The 19592-nt window shown below is 47.7% G+C and overlaps 1 protein-coding gene across 1 annotated transcript in view; it reads right to left on the reverse strand.

Moving 5' to 3' along the window:
• adamts17 (ADAM metallopeptidase with thrombospondin type 1 motif, 17) overlaps positions 1 to 18273 on the reverse strand; it is a 75275-nt gene extending 57002 nt beyond the window's left edge. Inside the window, exons 1-7 of the mRNA XM_076287369.1 lie at positions 18159 to 18273; positions 17261 to 17619; positions 13687 to 13852; positions 7752 to 7924; positions 4633 to 4716; positions 3865 to 4022; positions 170 to 213 (exon numbers count right to left, since the gene is read on the reverse strand). Of these exons, the coding sequence (XP_076143484.1) occupies positions 170 to 213; positions 3865 to 4022; positions 4633 to 4716; positions 7752 to 7924; positions 13687 to 13852; positions 17261 to 17619; positions 18159 to 18231 (1057 nt within the window). The 5' untranslated portion in view covers positions 18232 to 18273. The remainder of the gene's footprint in view (positions 1 to 169; positions 214 to 3864; positions 4023 to 4632; positions 4717 to 7751; positions 7925 to 13686; positions 13853 to 17260; positions 17620 to 18158) is intronic.
• Between the last annotated feature and the right edge of the window lie 1319 nt (positions 18274 to 19592).

Genomic DNA, 19592 nt, shown 5'->3' on the forward strand with positions numbered 1-19592 from the left:
GTAACAGCCCCTTGACAATTTAATTACAGCAACTGTGGTCTTTTTCAGTTTACAGCAGTTGCCTTGTAAGTCTTTTGTGCGCAGAAATGTTTTAGCAGAAAAAAAACAGAGAAATGCATGTATTTTTCCAAGAACGGTTTGGGCAGCAACACAAGCAGTCATTACTCACCTACTGTGTCACACGGCTCGTCTTTATGGACGCAGAAATCAGTCCTGAAATGACACAGAATGAAAGAAACAGAAAGAGAGAGAGAGGGAGGGAGAGAGAAAAAGATTAAGATATGTCTCTGCAACACACCAGATGACACAGGGGATGATAGACACTAAAAATGTTCCAACCGACTGTTTTGCATTATGGCTAGGGCTCATAACCATTCGGCTGTTCACATTTTATTGCTGATAACCATGGATTTCCAATTGAACTATGTTTGAACTGCATTAACTTCTAATTAGCGTGACCGCTTTCTATCTGCAAGGAAACTTGGCTATGAGGGAAGATGTTTTGAGGAGCCCTCAATGGCTCATTCCACTTGTCGGAGCATCTCTAAATAACGACAAAATAATCCTGCCTCCCAATTGAAAATCCTTCTCTTAATCCTCCTGGCACGGAGCAGCCATCCTGATTAAATCACACGTTTCCCCCTATTATTAGGGATGGATCGATCTGTCACTTCAGTTGGTATCTACAGTGCCCAAAATACAAGGCTGCATGGTGAATTCTTTCCCTCCGAACCCCAGACATTTGAGAAGCCCCCAAGCACTTCTTTGTTCAGGTTCCTGGTCAGCAACCTGATATGTTTTTTTTCTCCTCAGTCCTAAAGGGCAAATGATTTCCTGGACACAATCAAAGCCTTCAGTGTTATACTGGGTGTCACCACAATGTGACTTAACCACAAAGCCCTGAAGTCTCTTGGTGTGTGTGTGTGTGTGTGTGTGTGTGTGTGTGTATGTGGGGGGGGGGGAGGTTGGGTAAATAAATAAATAAGAGGCGCCCCCAATCTCCTGCGGGGTGTGAAATGGCAAGAGTCAAAACACGAGAGGCCTTTTCCCATGCATCCGTCCCGTGACTGCGGGAGGTGTCAACAGCTGCGTGTCAGCATCTGGGATCCGAGGGCTAACCATGACCAGTGCGGGCCTAGTCCAGCCGAAGAGAGCCGGGCCGAGGCGTGGAGAGGCCAGCATGCCAGAGGACAGGGCGTCTGTGGAGGAGACGCAGTCACGCATCCGCTGGGGCGCCGGCCAAAACACAGTTGATGCCTGGACAGCAGCCAGCTCAGCTTTTGCAAGGGCCTGGCGACACATTGTGTGTCTGTGTATGTGTTTGGGTGTGTGGTTGTGTGTGTGTGAGTCTGTGTGTGTTTGTCTGTGTGTGAGTGGGGGGCTGGTGTGTGGACTTACCTCTGGACTGAGTCCATTTACAGTGCAGCTCCACGCTGTAAAGTAAGTATCAGTAAATAACAAACCATCCTATGAGAACTTCACAGAGAAGAACAGAGAGAGAGAGAAAAAAAACAGAGAGAGAGAGAGAGAGAGAGAGAGACAGACAGACAGACAGAGAGACAGAGAGAGAGAGACAAGACTTCTGAGGGGCAGACCTCCTAAATCTAGACATCTAAAGCAATGCTGTTTGCTTTCTCAGGCAGACAAGAACCTCAACCAGGATACACAAAAACGCACACCGAGTAGCCAAAGCCTTTGAGATCGGGCCCTCCCTTTACTGCCCGGGTTACCATAACATTGTTAATGGCCCATCCCAAAGGTCACGCACGGTTCAAACAAGAGATGCCTTTGAACTCCCAATTAAGTGGCCGGAGCCAACACACAAAGGGCAGGCAAAATGAGAAAGGACTGGTGTGCCCACGTCCTCTGGGCCACCAGTGCTGGGCGAACACCACAGACTCTCCACAGCTAAATCCGTCCACCGCTTCCCCTCGTTAATGTAGCTAAGCCAGAACCAACGTCCGCAGAGGGAGTCTCAAACCTGGTCATTTTCGGGAAAAATAAACGTTATTTTCAGCAAAAACAATGACTTATAGGTGAAGAAGACCAAAGGGCGACAATTCGGAGCAATTTAGACCTATTTTTCTACCTGGAAACAGTTTAAGAAATGTCAATTACTTTCAAAGATCCCACAATAACTGACTATTGTACCTGTAAGCTTTCCAAGTCCTCATGTCTCGCTGCTCTTGGTCCTTGCAGAACATATCAACAACACTGAAAATCTAGAGCTAAATTGGTCCAGTGTTAATGAGGTATAATGGGTCCAGAACATTGGCAGGTTGAAATGGCAAAGCTCCACACATTCTCCCCTTACTCCCTTTGCATCAAAATGGTTTTTGATGTGAATATCTGATATCCTGCCATCACATCCTCAGACGAAATGGATTGGACACACAGCTGGGCAGCGCCGATAGCTCAGCCTCCACAGCAGGGGCCTGGGCGCTAAGCAGGGGGAGGGAGCCGCCACCGATGCTAGCTCCCATTAGCAACAGCAGATGTGACAAGGCCGGCGCGATTTCGAATCGCAACTGTCACAAGATGGCATCCATCTCCGGCGAGAGGACCAAGACTGACAGCATGGTGCAGGAAACCAGATGCTGCCCATCGCGTTCCAACTACCATGACCTAATCACAATTAGCCGAGACGAGCTGACGGCTCTGTTTTCTTCGGTCCAGAATAGTCTCGGTCTCGAAAACACGGCACAGTTCTGCAAGGCCGGGCTGGGAGCCCACGACACAGCCTTACAAAAAAGAGCAGTCCAGAGAAAATAAGCGAGCTATTTTCCTGCTGGAACACAGCAACCTGTTTACAGTACGGAGCACTGGTGGCATTTCCAGGTGCCTCCCCTCAGAGCCGGGATGCTGGAGAGAGGAACACGAGGAGTGATCTTGACTGTAGTGCGTCATAGGTCACGTACATTAAGGGAAAGGACAGGAGAGGACAAAGAAAAACAAGGGAGACAGCAAGCCTAATTATATTTTGATGCCTACTGCCAAATGGAGAAAGTTTATCACCACATCACATCTGTGTGTGTGTCTGAAAGTCTCTGTGTATGTGTATGTGTGTGTGTGTGTGTGTGTGTGTGTGTGTGCGTGTGTGTGTGGGGGTGGGTGGGGGGATTATTAATAGGAAAGGATTACGTTTCTCATTTAAGGAGGAGGTCGGACGTAGCTCAGCCCCGATGACAGCTCGAACACAGTGGAAGTATCCCGGAGTGCACCTTGACATGATTTAATTTGTACACAGCACTCTGCTCCCCCCCCACTCCACCCACCTTCCTCCCCAGCTCTGACTGATCTTGGCATTAACATCAGGCAGATGTTGATCCCGCGCACTGCATCTTCATAGAAAAAGGCCTTTTATGTGTACGGCCAGATCCTACTCGGGCGACCACCGCATGAACAAAAGCCTTCTGTTCTCTCTCCCCTGCCCTGCCCTCCCTCTAGCCCAGGAAAATGGATACCATCAGCCTGGCTACATGAGCCCTCATTTCAACAAAAGGATTCCTTCTGCCTCAAAAATCATATCAGGTAATAACACCTAATCCAGAATTAGGAATGCTACATATTATGCCAGCAATAATCCTTTGGAGTAAAGGGAGCGGGGGAATCGGGAACAAACCTGCCTTGATGACAGAGACGTAGAGGAACAGATCATTAGGATCTGTCATTACTCAAGCAGAGAGGGCTCCGGTTTATTTCAAACAGGGAGAAGGGTGGGGGGGTGGGGGTCCTATGTGCTACAGGTCTGGCTACAGAGCTACAGAGGAGAGAGGATGGAGGGAGCGAGGAGAAGAGGAAAGAGAAGAGGAAGGGAAGAGGGGTGGGGGAGGAAGGAGAGGAGAGACAGGCCAAAGTCTGCACCTGGTGACCAGCACAGCGACGTCCACGGGCGGCGGATCGTCCCTGCCCCCGGGGACGTGGTTGCTCCCCAGGTAGCGTGCGCCGCCAAACTCCTCGTGCTGCCAGTGGCAGAAGCTCTCCAGCGACCGCTCTCCATGGTGGCCCACCTTGAGCTTCCCCTGGACACACACACGCACCAGATGAGAGAGCTGCTCACTCACCACTCCTACACGCCAGACACCTTTCACCTCACAGTCTCTTGTTCTCACACACACACACAAACACACACACACACACACACACACACACACACACACACACACACACACACACACACACACAGACACACACACACACAGAGACACACTACTTACAGAGTGAGAACCTGGTCGTGTATATTTTGCTAGTGGGGAAAATAGACATGGCTATTCAGCTGGGATACACACAAAGGAAAGTACAGGGTTTTTTTTTTTATTCCACAAGCTTGTGAGAAGAAATACACCCTTCACAGCAATTTAGATTGGATCTCAGGGGCCCAGTGAGAGAGAAAGAGCCAGCAATAAAACAGAGGGGGGAAAATGGTCTTTCTCTCTCACACACATACTTACACACACACACACACACACACACTTACACACACACACATACACAAAGGGCAGATAACATTACAAGCCCTGAGGACAGAAGCAATACGGCGGTGAAGGGTGGGCCTCCGTTTTGAAAGGATTTAGAGCACGGAGGTTCAACAGGGTCAAGCTCGGCAGGAAGCTCGGCGAAGGTGGAACTTACCGGCCGGGTGTGGAGGAGGACCAGCTTGGTGACCCGGATGTTAATGCGGACGCCCAGGCTCTGGTGGTGGAACATGTTGTACACCTGCAGGGGGAGGACAGAGACGGAGGGATTGGCACAGGAAGGGCCTTTTGTGTTTTTCACCCCGCTGGCTGCAAGCGGTCCGGAATTATAAAACTCCCAGCATGCTTTGGGGAAAAAGGTGCATGTTGACGAAGGGAGATTCGTGCTAGAGGAGGATTTGCTTTGGATGAGGTCCTGGAGTGGCCGCAGTGCTGACGTCTGGACAGGAGTGCCGGGAGCCAATAGGGTCATACACATACAGTGAGAGAGCGAAGTAAACACTCAACATCACTAACGCTACACAAAGAGTCTGGGACTTCCATTAGTAAAGCACACCAAGTCATGAAATGTATCCTTTTGGTACCACCTAAGAGCCTCAAAGCCTAGTTAGATAATAAAATCGACCACATAATGGTAAGAAATGTTGCATATAAAAATATTTCACAGTATCTTACAACATCTATAAGTGTCCGTTTTGACTGTATCTTGACTCCCTTGCTTGTCAAACTAACTAATCTGGTGAAATCAACTCAAAGGACAGAATGCTCACCATTCACACAATGTTTACCTCACCACAACAGCTGGAAGGTTATGCAACAAAAGGCAATCCAAAAAAGCAGCGACGCACCTCTATTCATGACACACATCAGGAGCCCAGATGACGTGAGAACACACACACACACACACACTGGTGCAACACGTCTACCTGGTTTTTAATTCAGCTGCCTCTGATCTCATGAGCGATGTTTCATGAGCGAAGCTCCACGCCAACACAAACTGGCCCACCTTGCCCTTCCCTCGTGCCCCCTTCTAAGTTCCTGGGACAGGGGGAGGGTTACACGTTGGCCAGGGCTCAATCCCCTTTAACAAGCCCAGCTCTCAGTGTCTTTAATCAGCCAGCCAGTGTGAGCGTTCTGCAGCGAGGGACCGCGGGGCGTGAAACAACGGCACTGTTTCTGATACGCGCCTATCGCCTACAGGCACTGGTATCGGCCAACAGCAACACTGCAATCCTACTTAGTGGAGCACGCATCACCATGACTTATATGCTTTGAAAAAAAAAAAACAAGTGGTTAAGGTTTACACGTCACAGACCTGTAAAGGTTCATGAGTGCAGACACCAATGCTTATCTCAGAGGTGGGACTAGCTGAAGCTTTAGGATGACTTACATCTCCCTTACATTTTGCACCTACTACAACACTAAGGGCCCTAATTTGAAGGATGGGCAAAGTGCAGTCTAAAGTCTAACTAAAGCTAATTTAACTAGATGTACCGCAGAGCGGTACAAAATATGACCGCCGCCCAGTCCAGCACATTTTTTCCACAAAAATAAGTCACGCTTGTCAAATTGTGTTCATTTCCTACGTTGTTCCTTTTTTGTGTTTGTAGTTGAGTGTGTGCAGAGTGTGTGGTTGTTTTTGTGTATAGTGTGTTTTTTGTGTGTGTGTGTGTATGTATTGTAGGTGTGTTTGTATGGGTGCATGTGTGTGTGTGTATGTGTGTTTATGTGTTTGTGTGCGTGTGCGTGTGCGTGTGCGTGTGCGTGTCGTGTGTGTGCATGTATGTGTGTGTGCATGTGTAGTGTGTGTGTGTGTACTTGTCTTTGTGTGTGTGTTTGTTTTTATGTGTGTGTGTCTTTATGTATGTGTTTGTGTACATAAATAAAACAAATCAGGGAACCACCTACTCTTTGCGATAAGTGCCATGGGATCTTTAACAACCATGGTGAGTCAGGACCTCAATTTAACATTCATGCAAAGGAAAACATATGCAGTACAGTGTCCCTGTCACTGCAATAGGACATTGGGATTGATATTTGTTTGGTGGCTTTTGGCCACAGGGAAGAGTGCCACCTACTGGCCAGCCACCAACACCACTTCCAGAAGGAACCTACTCTTCCAAGGAGGTTTCTTATCCAAATACTAACTTAGCCTGCTTAGCTTTAGTAATTCAGCAAAGTCAGGGTATCTGCTGGTCTGGCTGCTGGCTAAAAACAAAAGGTGAAAGGCATATATGATTCTAACTGTCTCACTGAATTGCATTATGCACACTCAATTTTCACTGGTATCTGCTATACAACAAGTACCAAAACATGATTAGTTCATAAATTTCACATGTAAAATACATTTTATACAACCCACCCCCATCTTGTGGGTGTGCCTGTGTGTGTGCATGTGCATGCATGTGTACATATGTCTACTGTGTCTGTATGTGTCATACGTATGATTACTGTGAATGTATGTGTGTGTGTGAATATCTGTGCATGTGGAATGGGTTAACATGAACTCAGAAGGCAAACATACGCAAAAAATTGGTCATCCTAGGCCCTACGGTTCTCAAGATATTCACAGAAAACTGTTGGTGTACGGTCACTAAACGTACACATAAATGAATTTATTGTATGGCCCCCCATGAACGAAAGTCCACGAAACCTGGCATGCATTCAGAGGGTGTCATAATGATCCTACACTTTCAATTTCGACCATGTCATGTTTGACATTGTCAGCCAGAGATATTGTGATTACAACACCTAATTTTTTGCTTTTTAATTTTTAACTAGGTGGCGCTATACATGAATTGAGTGGTAATGGGATGGGTTGACATGGCCCCTTAAGACCAACATACAAAAAAAGGTGGTCCTCCTAGGCCCTACGGTTCTCGAGATATTCACAGAAAACTGTGTCCGCCCTACCCTCCTTTCGGGGGGTCCAGTCCAGCGGGGGGCTACAGATCAAAAGAAGAATCCTTGTGGGGCTACATGTCCACCAAGTTTCGTGCACCCCGGTCTTTCAGTGTCCCGGGAATCCTTGACGGAAAATTGGCCATGCGAAAAAAGAAAAAAAAAATCTGACTAAACCTATATGACAGCCGCTTCGCTGCGCGGCGGTCATAATAACTAGGCTAAATGTACAAGACCCTAAGTGAGGCAGCTCAATGCTCTTGCATGCCAGAAGACAGCTTTAGTTCTTGCATAAGGGTGTGCGCTTGTGTCAAAAAATGAACAGTTGTGTATGTGTATGTGTGTGTGTGTGTGTGTGTGTGCCCATGTGCTTACCATGTTCATGACGGTAAGGATGAAGCGCTGAGCCGCCTCGGCACCGTGGTACTGCACCATGTCAGAGTCGGCCACCACCACCGTCTCCACGGTGAACGCCTGGCTCAGCCGGATGGCATTCCGCCGACCCCTGCCCTCCTCCACAGGCTTCTGCTTCCGCTCTCTCTTCTTACCTGGAGCAGGCCAATCAGACACAGTCAGTCAGGGCAAGCAGCTCGACAAGGACTGGCAGGTGGACAAACAGATAGATGGATTCTGACAGTTGTTTTGTGGAGTCGCGGCCCCTTGGCTCCCCTTACTAGAGAGAAGGAGATGGAGTGAGACCGGGGAGCATTCTAGAACATTTACAAAGCCTCTCCAGCCAGGCCTGCTTGGCCGCCGTCTCTGGGCAGCGGTGTGTCTGGTAAACAAGAGGAAGAATGTAGACTCGCCTCTCTTCTCACCATTATACTAACAAACAACAGTTGTCTTCCAGATGCCCCGGCATTGCATTCGAACACACACACACAAAGTTTCTCACACGCATTTTGTTTTATCCGTCACTAATTAAGCGGTTTCACTTCAACCAATGTTTTGTTAAAGTGACTGAAAATGGCTGAATCAGTATGCACTTTCAATAAGACCCTTTATTCTAAGATGGAACGAAAACATTAGCACCACAACATCAAACAACTTGATATAAACCTTATGCACCACAATAATCAACTATTTTATGTGAAGCTCTAGATGAAATACAGTATACAGTATCTGTTATATATCTACAATATTTAAGGCTTGTCGGCTGACTATCACATCAGAGCATTTTGTATAATTTTCCATAGATCATTAATTGAGGATTTAAACCATGAAAGAGCTTCATCGCTGGCTTAACCTTTTTTTAATTTGTACATTGTCCAGTACATTTTAGAATAAGAACTGATTTCTTTCATTAAACCTTTCACCTCAAGAAAACATTAATCTATGTAAATATTTCCTTAACCAAGGCACATAAGACATATTTCTTTATCCACACAGTCATTCTATCCAGAGGGCGGTTCTGGAGACCTCCTCACATGCAGTTAATTGCTGAGGATGCGCAAAATTCCTCGGGCTGCTTCTTCAAAGAACCGTTGGGACTTGGCTCGGACACTAATGAACCACTGACAGCTCATTCCTACACTTGCATGTCTGCTAACTTCCCAGAGGGCCAGAGGTCCACTGCACTACAACTCCCAGAAGCCCCTTCAGAATGAGCAGCACAGGCTGCTGAGGAGGTGGCTGGCTAACTTTAAAGCCATATGGTGAGGCATGAGAAAACACAGCACTGATGAAGAAGCTGACCAGACACGCTATGTCCATGCAGCTGACACAGTGGTCATGGGCGTAGAGGACCTGGAGAAAGTTTAAAGGAATTCGTGGAAGTGTGAATGCGTGACCCCCAATCCACACAGAGCTTTGCCAGGAGCTATGAAATCACTGTGCATTAGTTCTTCTCTGGTCTTTGTTTCTTTCCTTCAAACACTGCCAATAACAGGTCAAGAGTCTCTTCCAAACCACCCATTTTTTTAAGTCTGCAACACACCCTGTGCAAATCAGTTGTGATTCTTTGATTTCCCAGTGACTCTAATTCAAAAGCACTGTGGGCCTTGAACCGGGATTAACCTCAAGACAGGACTAAGTAGAGCTCTCATTAGTGTGTCCCGTCCACTCAAAGCTGGAATCCCAGCAGTAATCCCTGTCTAGTCCTGTCCTGTCAGACCCGTAGGAGACCTCCCGAGTCCACTTACCTGAGCGAACAGCACAATTTCTCCACATATAGATGTGCTCATCTCCTACTCTCAGAAATAGTACAACTACCCGGAGCTAAGGGCTCTCTACAAGGCCAGACATGACCTCCAAAGAGAGAAAACAGAGCTCTACTGTACAGGGGCTTTCGAATTCGAATGTACTGGCAAAGGCATCACGGCGTGCAGTTATTTGATATCTCAGCGGTTTTCTCAGCACAATGCCTGACACAGGATGCTGTGCAGTGTTTTTGTTATTGGCCCTAACTGGTCCCAATTGGAGGTAATTGTTCCTCATTAAGACCCTGCGTGTAATGGCTGTGATAGGGCACTTCCACCGCGCTCGTCAGCAATGGAGTGTTTATGGTCCTCCATTCTGAAAATTAAAGAACTATCATTAAGTCAGTTAGATCCAGGGGAGACCTGATTGATGGTGGTTAATTATTATGTTAATTATTAGGTGTTAATCATTACATTTTGTATATATCATTACACATTTGAGAGGTAAATTGTCACTTGTTCATGAACTGTGACAGTAATGTTGTTGTTGGAAAGGCTTTTAAATCATTTCCTGACATGAGCAAAAGTACCTTTAGATCTGCTGCATCTTCCATTCGTCAATGCCCTAACCAATTTTAGAAGCTGTCTGATTAAGTAAAGGGATAGTATAATGGCCTTAGATATACTGGCAGGTACGGACCTCCGCTATTTACCAGTTCCGAAACAAAAAGACCATTCACTGGCACTGCCAGGGAGACCTAAAGCTATAGCACAGCTCAAAGTAAAGAGAGCCAACAATGGGATTTAACCGTATCTTACACTCAGGATGTCCACTGATCATGCAAACAGTTTACTTCCTTTACGTCTGAGTGCCAGGCGCCCGAGGGGCCCTTGGAACCACTTCCCCCCCAAGACCGACTTCAAAGCCCCTCAGGTGCTCCTTGATGCACAGCGGAAGGCACGGAAATGACGGCGCAGCAGATATGCACCCACAACTGGGCAGAGGGAGAGTTCAGAGGGTATCTATAATCTATGGTGTCATCTAATGGGAGTGCAATTGAAAGACAGAGCTAGTGAGACAGAGAGATGGAGAGTGAAAGAAAAAGAACAAGCCTGAGAGAAAAAGAGAAGACTCTCTGTTAATACGGTTCATGCTTATAAGCTTTTCAAAAAAAAAAGAATGTCTTTCTTCCTCTTCCTGACATTTTAGATAGTAATCAGCCACTGTGATCTGCCGGGAGGGAACGACACACACCCCACAGCACACAGAGGCTTTGAGTAGAATTTTACTGAGCAGACCTGGTCCACTGTGAATTAGTTATTGGGTGGACTCTGGTGCCACATGCTCAGCAGAGCTCTAGGAGGTAATTTCAGCATGCAGAGATGGCCCCCCACACAAATAATGTGCATTTCCCCCAGTACTGTGCCCAGTGGCATCCCTGGAGCTTGGGTGGCAGGTGTGCATTGGATTGCATGGCGTTCTCTAAATGATCCTTTGTTCTTGAGGGGGGAAATATAAATCCATACGGCCAGGCTGCCCCACCTTCCCTTGCTAGGGCTGAGCTTTATTTGCCAAGTTCCCAAATTCCAAGGCATCACAAAAATGTCAGAAGCCGGTAGAGCACAGCCCAAATGTGAAACGAATGAGCGTCTAGGAACTGGAAGTCATTTCTGTTGAACTTTGCCGGGTTCCAACATTTTTCCGATTCCCTGGCATTCAGAGCCAGACCACAGACTGGCCCAGTTCTAATCAAAGCCCAAAGAAATTAACTCCCAGCTTGTCTTAACAAGTGTTCTTTCTTCATCGGCGACAGTGGTTCGGGGAAGGGGGTGGTCTTTTCGTTGCTTGGGAAACGTCTGCCCACAACAGCCGTGTTGCAATCTCCTCCAAATAAACAGAGAGACCCTCTACCTCCATCTCCTCCCTCTCCAGCTGTCTCCCTCGGGGCAGGACTGAGGCCCCGTCTGCCCAAACCAGGTCTGCTGCGCCGCTTGGATCTGCTGAACCAATTTCACACCCATTTCCTCTGTGCTCTGATCCTTCTCGGAGTCTGCAACTTTTCCACGGACTTTTAGGCCTCACTTGCTATCAGGATACCCCGACCTCTCCACCAGTCACTCACAATGGGGAGTTAAATCCACGACCGAAGCTCGGCCTCGTCGTTCGCTCGGTTTTAACAGGCGACCCAGAAGGACACGGGTGCTGCAGGCGAAAATGACCCGAGGTTATGTAAAAATATAAAGGGTCTGAGCAGATTGCATGTCAAAGCTCCCGTATGTGCTGTAACCTGCCAGAGAGAGGAGGAGGAAGCTTACCTCCTCTGATTGCCTTTTGCATTCCCTTCCCATCTTTTGTGAAACGTGATCCGATTTTACACATGCAGACGGAGCTGCTCCTCAAAGGGCCTGAGACATTTGTGGAGAGGAGAGGGGAGGGGAGCGGAGCAGGGGTGGGGCTGCGGGGGAGGCAAGGGGAGGGGGAGGGGGGGGTGAAGGGGGCTCCAGTATTCAGGACATGGGAGTTTAATGGATATAAAGTCTGTCTCAGTCCGTATCCTCCTCCTGGGATGCCTGCGGTTTAGGGGGAAACATCCAGTGCTCGCTCCTTATTGAGGCTTTTCCGCGGGCCGCCAGGGAAGGGGAATCTGCCAGGCCCCGCGGAAGGCTCCGGCAGACATGAGTGCGAGGGAAAGAATTTCCCCCAAATCTGGCACCTTGCGCCGCACCACGCTTCCCCCGCTCCGAGACACCAGGTGCAGGTCCGCGAGGAATGGCTAAAGCACCTGGCCCTCTTTTTACTGTCCGGGGACCGCGGCGCCGAGATCACTCGGGCTAGGCAGGAGGGCCGCATCACGCCTATCTCCACAGACCCCTACCCCATAAAGGACTCTTCCAAATCACTTAGGGCAGCCGACCAGCCCAACACATATTCTTTTATTAAGAGGAGGTTTCAATTACTGCCTGAGAGCAAGATACGAACATAAGGAAAGAATTTATTTATATAGGTTGTCAAATGTGCCGGTGGTCCTCCCTTCAGAGGACTTATGTAATCGTTGTGGTGTGCATTTTCGAGGCCACACACTCATGCTTAATGATTCTGCATGGGGGAGAAATTGTGCTGCAGTAAAATATGCACGTTTCATTGTGCTTCATTGAGCTGAGATCGCTGCAGACACGGCTCTGTGGATGGATTGCGTTGACTTTGGAACCTTTTCACTTGAGCAATCTGAAAAAAGAAAAGAAACCGCAGAAATATGTACTTTGGTTCTTATCGTTGGGTTCCAAATAAAGTTGAAAAACAGTTGCTATGTATTCCACTCCCCATCTGTTGTGAAAAACGAATGATTCATTGCGGGAGGGAACTCCGCCTGAACGTCGGGGAGCCCGGTGTTCACCGAATCTGAAGCACTCCGCTCGCCCCTCTGGAAAATGGGCAGCCAGACCGCGAAATGTGAATTCCTCTTGGCAAAAAACTCTGCAGTCTTGGCTAAGGTAACACACCAGGGCTGGAAAGTATGCATAACATCAATAATGTAAGCATCAATGGGAAGAGCCCATCTCTTATCAACTGGTGTGTCTAACTAAGGAAGGGCGAGTTTCAACAAGAGCTAACTTTCAACAAGCACATTAGATGCTTAGAAGCTTGTAGATCTACATCACAGGAAATGAGGTGAGACAGCTGCTCTGCCCCTCAATGTCTCATCATGTGTCAAACCAAGAGCTAAAAAAATCAAAGGCAACAGCTATAAACGTTGCTATGAAACTGATGATTTATTGCATTTGGTAAGCAACCCTCAGGGGGCAAAACAGTGAGAGAAGAGAGAGAGAGAGAGAGAGAGAGAGAAAAAAAAGAGACGCTTTGTGATTTAATTTCACCTTTGGAGCGGAGTACCATCTGACCTTAGAAGTTTGTGGGGATTACACTGGAGTCGATTCTTTAGCACCAACCCTAACCAGGGGCCTTTTGGCCGGGGTTTATCAGATGTGCGAGTAATAAGAAAATCCAAACGCAATTTGAAAGGAAAGAGATGTCATTTGGCAGTAGAGCAAGATTTATAAAGCACTCTTAACTGGTCTCTGTGGACATTTTATCCCCTGTTGGCTCATGAGAATCCATTTGGCTGATCCCCTGTGGTTCTTCTGCTTTAACCTGACACAGGTAATACGCTCACCTTGCACGGGGTCACAGTAGTGTGGGTGGTTGTCGGTGGGGGGTGGGCTGGCTCTGGTGGATCGTTTGTGCCGGGTGACCTTGTGCTCCGTCCCGGAGAAAGAGTCGTCCGCGATGTTGACTGGTTCAATAAACAAGCTGTCATCGCCCGTCTGCACCAGGCCCGTCTGCACAAAAGAGATAGGGGACCCGTCATCAACAAGGAAAGCAAAACAGACCCTCTCCTCTCTGCTGCGGGGGCTAAACATGCACTTATGTGAATGGTGATCTGTCATGGTGTTGGTGCTTACCCTGGATCCTTAAATGCACTCGAACAGGAACGACTAAAACACTCCCAGACACACCCATGGCCCTTTCCATTCACTCAGAAGTTGGTTATGGAGTGACAAGCACCTAAAAATAAATCAGCGCTATTCCACCAGGCCTCCCAAGGATGTGTGCCATCCATCCCAGGAGCCCAGCTCTCACACAGGATTTGTTAGTACCTTTTAAAAGCAAAAGAGTAGTCCATTCATCATGGGGTCTCTCGAGTACCGTAAATAAAACATGGCCTTGTCCACTCCTCTCCGACTTTGAGACCCTTTTTAACGTACTTAACAGCGAGAGCCCCGTGGAGTTCCAGTCAAGAGAGCAGTAAACCCTGGAGATGATTCTTCATCGCAGGGAGGACTCCCCATGTTTCATCGAAGCCTGACTCAGCACAATACCGGACAGGAGTTTCAATCATCACACTAGCTATCAACGACTGAGTGAACAGGTCTGCTGAGCCAGTCAGACTAAAAGACTGACAGCAAGAGAAGACCACTGGTAAACTTGATGGCTTAGGCCAAAACCTGCAAATAGAATGCAGTCCTAAAATATACTCAATTACTCTGAACATGCATGTTGAGTTATCCTATTTCTATATATGAGTAACATTATAAGATACTGGAAAATGGGCTCATTTTGACAGAATAAAACTGACCCAAAAAAGACATAGCTGAAATTGCGTTAACACTATATACTCTGCTGGGCATCTTTTCAGTACCATTTGTTGGCCTACATCAATAGTGACAAACTTTTCCCAAAATATCATTACCATGGCAACAGCTTAAAAAAAAAGAGTGTTATTTCATCTCCAATATTTCGCCAGTCACACTGAAATAATAATGGGATTTCCAAAAAAAATCTGAAAAATAAAGGCCACACGATGGATGCTAGTTTCCCTTGACATTAATCAATCAAAACTTATCAGAACAGTTAGCACAGCTGCTCTGATTCCTCACACACTGTCAACCTCCGAAGGAATGGAGGATCTAGTCTGCAGTCATGAGTGACATGTCTTGGCACTCGGTGACACACACCCCACACCAGCAGAGGAGCCCCCCCCCCCCCCCCCCCCAGCTCCATCTCTGCGCAGACTTGACTAAATAAATGTCAGAGTGCCTGGGGAAAAGCCGAGCATGAGATTGGTCTCTTTCCTTTCCCCGGGCCCCAGGCACTTCGCCCGTGGGCAAAGCCCAATCACTCAGCCAGGAAATCTATTTAAATAAATGAACCAACTGTCTCGGTGCAGTCAACAATGGTTGCCATGCAGTCACTTCTCAGGTCACCGCGGGGACATGCTGGGATTAAAAAACTCGACAACAATCAAAAGCATCTGTATAAATACATGCAATTTCCACTCGAAGACAACCCCAACCTCCAAATAGGCTGCCTAGCACAGACTGTGAGGGTGAATGGTCTTTGGGTGAATAAGAGATAATGACAAAGACAGTACAAAAGCGGACTCCTGTTGCATAATAACTAGCATTAACCTGTAGCACACTACACGACTCAGACAAAACACACATTTCTCACAGATGAGAAGTGTCCAGATGCAGTGTGGAGTATTAGTACCTAAGTGAGCAAACACTACTTAACATCATTGATGGAGCTGGACTTGCGGTCATGAAATAGAGTGAGGCTTACCCTCCGAACAACAGGTGTGATAGCACGGTTTTCGGTTGCCGAGTGACTACTAAGAAGACATTGTCTGGAATCCTCCTGAGTCAGGCAATTAGGCCCCACTTAGTCGCCAGCCTTCTCTGCTGAAAGTGCCCGCAGACACGCATACGATCAGATTGGGCCTTCCCCCCAACGGAGCTCAGCTATGAGGGGTTTTGTTTGAACTGAGCGTCAGCCAAAAACAACCAAGTGATTTAACAGCACAAATAAAACTGTCTCTAAGTGCCACCGTTGTGATTCACAGGTCACGCTTCAACTGTTCTCAATTCTGACCTACATTTCATTCCATTGGGCATGTGACCAAGGTGAAAACGTCAGGTGGTATCCTCGGAGCCTGATAAGTAACAGTATAAGTACAGATAGCTATGAATCAACCGAGACCAAACTCACAGTGGGTATTCAGATTGCTCGAGGAGGCTGCGCACATCTGAGACTGCAGCTGAGCCTGTGCCACAGTGTGAGTGATCGTGACTTGGTGCACTTCCAGACAGACAGGAATACAATTTCTACAAGCATCATGACCTCATTTTCCAGATAGTTATACTCTTCCCAGAGTGACTTTTGAAGGGAGAGAGGCTTTTGAGACATAATAGGAGGCCACTGCAGCTTTAAAGCTGAAATAATACGGTCTTTCACCGTCCAAACTAAAGGCGCAGGCTCTCACACGGCGTGCAAGATGCGTGAATGGAAGTGACAGTCTCGCCTGACAGTACTGTACCGCAAGACATTCTAGCGCAATTCCAGTCCAGCACACCACGGGAATTCCAAAACACAAGCCAAGAAGGAGACAAATAGCTCACAACTCAATTGTCTGATCATCCACACAACGTCCACACAAACGAGAAGCTGGGAAGGACCAGATTTAGGGGGTTTTGGGGGGGGGAATGACTGAATAGAAGGAGGTGGGCAGAGCAACCCTATCCTCACCCTGACTTCTTAACTCTCCTTGAGCAGGACCCAACAAATCAGCCGCCTGACTGCCTGTCCGTCTGTCACAATGGTGCTACTCATCCCCTTCAGCCGGGTTGACGGATTGGGCAGCGACAGCGAGGAGAATGCAGCGAGGGAGAAGGACTGACCTCAGCTTGGCCCTGAGCCAGCAGACGCTCGCTCGCTCTCACGCTCCCCTTGGGGAGGAGAGAGGACATCCAACTCACCCCCGCCGTCCGCCGCTGCCGTGGCAGTCTAGCCAAACATCAGCCACACCGCTGTACACAGCAAGGACCTGCGCATCTCTGGTCAGACTGACTAAATCTAGGTCAGTGTGACACCTTTTCTGTGTCAGATGTGCTACGAGTCTGTGTGTACGTGCAGAGCTTTGGTCTGTGTGTGTGTGTGTGTGTGTGTGTGTGTGTGTGTGTGTGTGTGTGTGTGTGTGCGTTTGTGCCTGTGCATGTACATGAACACATGCATTGTGCATCAACACCTTAACAAAGTTACACTTAGGACATTTTGACAGGACAAAATTCACACTTACGCAAGATTCTGGACCCTCCACCCCACCCACACACACACGTCCATCCCATGCAATGTGGCTCGTCACACACAACTCAACACTGGCCAGACCACATGAACGCAAGTGTATTTACCAGACCACCACACGTGCTGACAGAAGCGAAGGAGTTGGTGTGGTTGAGGACTGATCCGGTGTAGAAGCAGCCCCGGCTCGCCTCCAGGGTGGGCGCCTGCCGTACGGTGGTCCCATCCTCCGCACGCTCTTCCACGACAAAGCCATCGGATATAAAGGAGTCGTCCCTTCGGAGCTGCAGGTACAGCTCCTGTCCAAACGCCGGCAAGGAGAGGAACAAGTTGTCCCGCAGACTTGTTGGATGTTGGACTGAACGCTGGCTTCTGAGCCCACTCCGCCCCAGTGCTTCCTGCAGAAGGTGAACCTCCTCTCCGTTTAACTCATAGGGGACCACCAGATCTGTCTCAGACCCAGACTGTGCTGTGGAGGGGGGGAGGGGAAGGGAAGGGTAAGAAGGGGGCAAGGCAGAAGACAAAACAACCTAGTTTGTTTGTGGAGGGAAAAACGTGGATGAAAATATGATGATCTGTTGCCAGCAAAATTTCTAAGCAGTGGTTTTGGAGTAACTTTTCCTGTATGAGTGATGCATCTTTATTGCAGTGTGCAAGCAACCCTGGCTGCTTTTCACTTATGTTTGACAAAAAAAACAAAGCTTTGGGTTACCAAATCTTAGGGTGATCCTGGAGGAAAACTGCTCATCGGACAGAGAAGTGGCTTAGTTTAAAATATTCACAGAAATAAACAGTCATGCCGGCCGGTCACAGCGCAGTCTGTTCACTGACTCTGAAGCTGCCTGCACGTACAAGACTAGTAGGCTACAGGGGAAAATATCTCGTAACAAGTCGTAATAAAACAGTGATAGATTGTCTATTACTAATATTTGCATGCACGCAACATCAGGAAGATGCCTGATGCAGTTTCGTTACATATGCAGGTGTTACTATTGTGCTAAGCCTTACCTGCCATTGCCTTCAATCCGATGCATAGTAGCACTGAAGACAAAATAAACTCAAGAGCATGGATGCCATGCATGTTAATGACTCGAAGGGTTGAAAAGTGTGGAGGACGTGCGCGCTGGCAAAGCAAGTACGGTCTGAAGCGAAGTTCGCGAAAGTTTGGGAAATTAATCACACAACTGCAGGCAAACTGAACTTGAGGCAAGCGACACGCCTACCACTCTCGACACCTCCTCTTCGCCGCTCGGATTGGACTAGTTATTTTATGAAAACAGATCTGTGGGGCTCAATTCGACGTCGACACCATCAATCTCATTGGTGGGCTGAAACCGTACACGTGGTCTTTCAATGCTGCAAAGCGACCTTAGAACTAGGCTACAATCAATAGAAAATACAATGAACTCCTCAAACTCTTTGTTACAATGTAACGCACTCCGAAAGTAGCCTATTAATTATATAAGTTAGTTAATATTTTAGTAACTGCAATCCCCTTTTAAGTAGACTGTCGGAAATGGGATGGAAGTGGTTTGTCAGCAACGCGTGGGGACCTAATTACAGTGTTCATTCCGAAGCGAGTATCTTATGAATGCATCTTATTAGTGCGTAGTCAGTAAGAGCAATTTATCCCCGTGAAACTCTGTAAATGCATGCCAGAAAATATGGCAGAGCTCATTTTCTAAACTGTAGCCTAGTAGCTGATTGTCTCCTAATTGCAAGCAGCCAGACAATGATTTTAATTGCACCCAGACATGCTGCTCCTGGAGCCTACGGTAACTTTTAACCACCACACTGTGCTGTGTTTCAGGTTGCTCTGTGATGTTCTCTGTCTGCAGAGCATAGCCTACACGCGGCGGCTGCTGCCTTCTTCAACAATAGGAGTGTTTTATGGATTCCTCAGGGGGGTGGGGGCAGACAATCGATTGCAGACGACACCATCCCCCCCCCCCCCCCCAAATCCCAACACTGCGTCCGAAGTGAATGCTACTGCCACATGATATGGATTGCGGCATTTGCTATGCTTGCCAGCCAGTACGCAACTCCACAGTAACATAAACACTGCACTATTAAATTCTGCTGCATTTGCATCCCGTTTTCTGCTGCAATTGCTCCGGACAGTGTTTTATGGGGCAAATCAAAAGAAAGTGGATTACGCTATTGGACTGGCCTAGACTTGACAAACACTCAGGTTTGCTGTTTTTATACTGTAAACTCATATTTTTGGGCTGTGCCTATTACATGAAAAGGCAGGTTTCTCCCCTTTTATCTTGTCCCTCTCAACATCTATAGCCTACTGTGACACTGACATCAGATGCCTTTGAGTAGCCTAGTCTTGGGGGTCACTGCTCCCAGCATAACGTTGGACTATTTGAAGACGTGGGAGCTGTGTGCACTTTGCCTGGCTGGCCAGGTTCACATACAGTATGTGCATACTGGTCA

This window comes from Alosa pseudoharengus, unplaced genomic scaffold, assembly GCF_046254945.1.
Source record: "Alosa pseudoharengus isolate Yale_2024_CS ecotype anadromous, Long Island Sound unplaced genomic scaffold, YU_APseudo_1.1 YU_APseudo_1.1_scf_16, whole genome shotgun sequence".
Taxonomy (NCBI): domain Eukaryota; kingdom Metazoa; phylum Chordata; class Actinopteri; order Clupeiformes; family Clupeidae; genus Alosa; species Alosa pseudoharengus.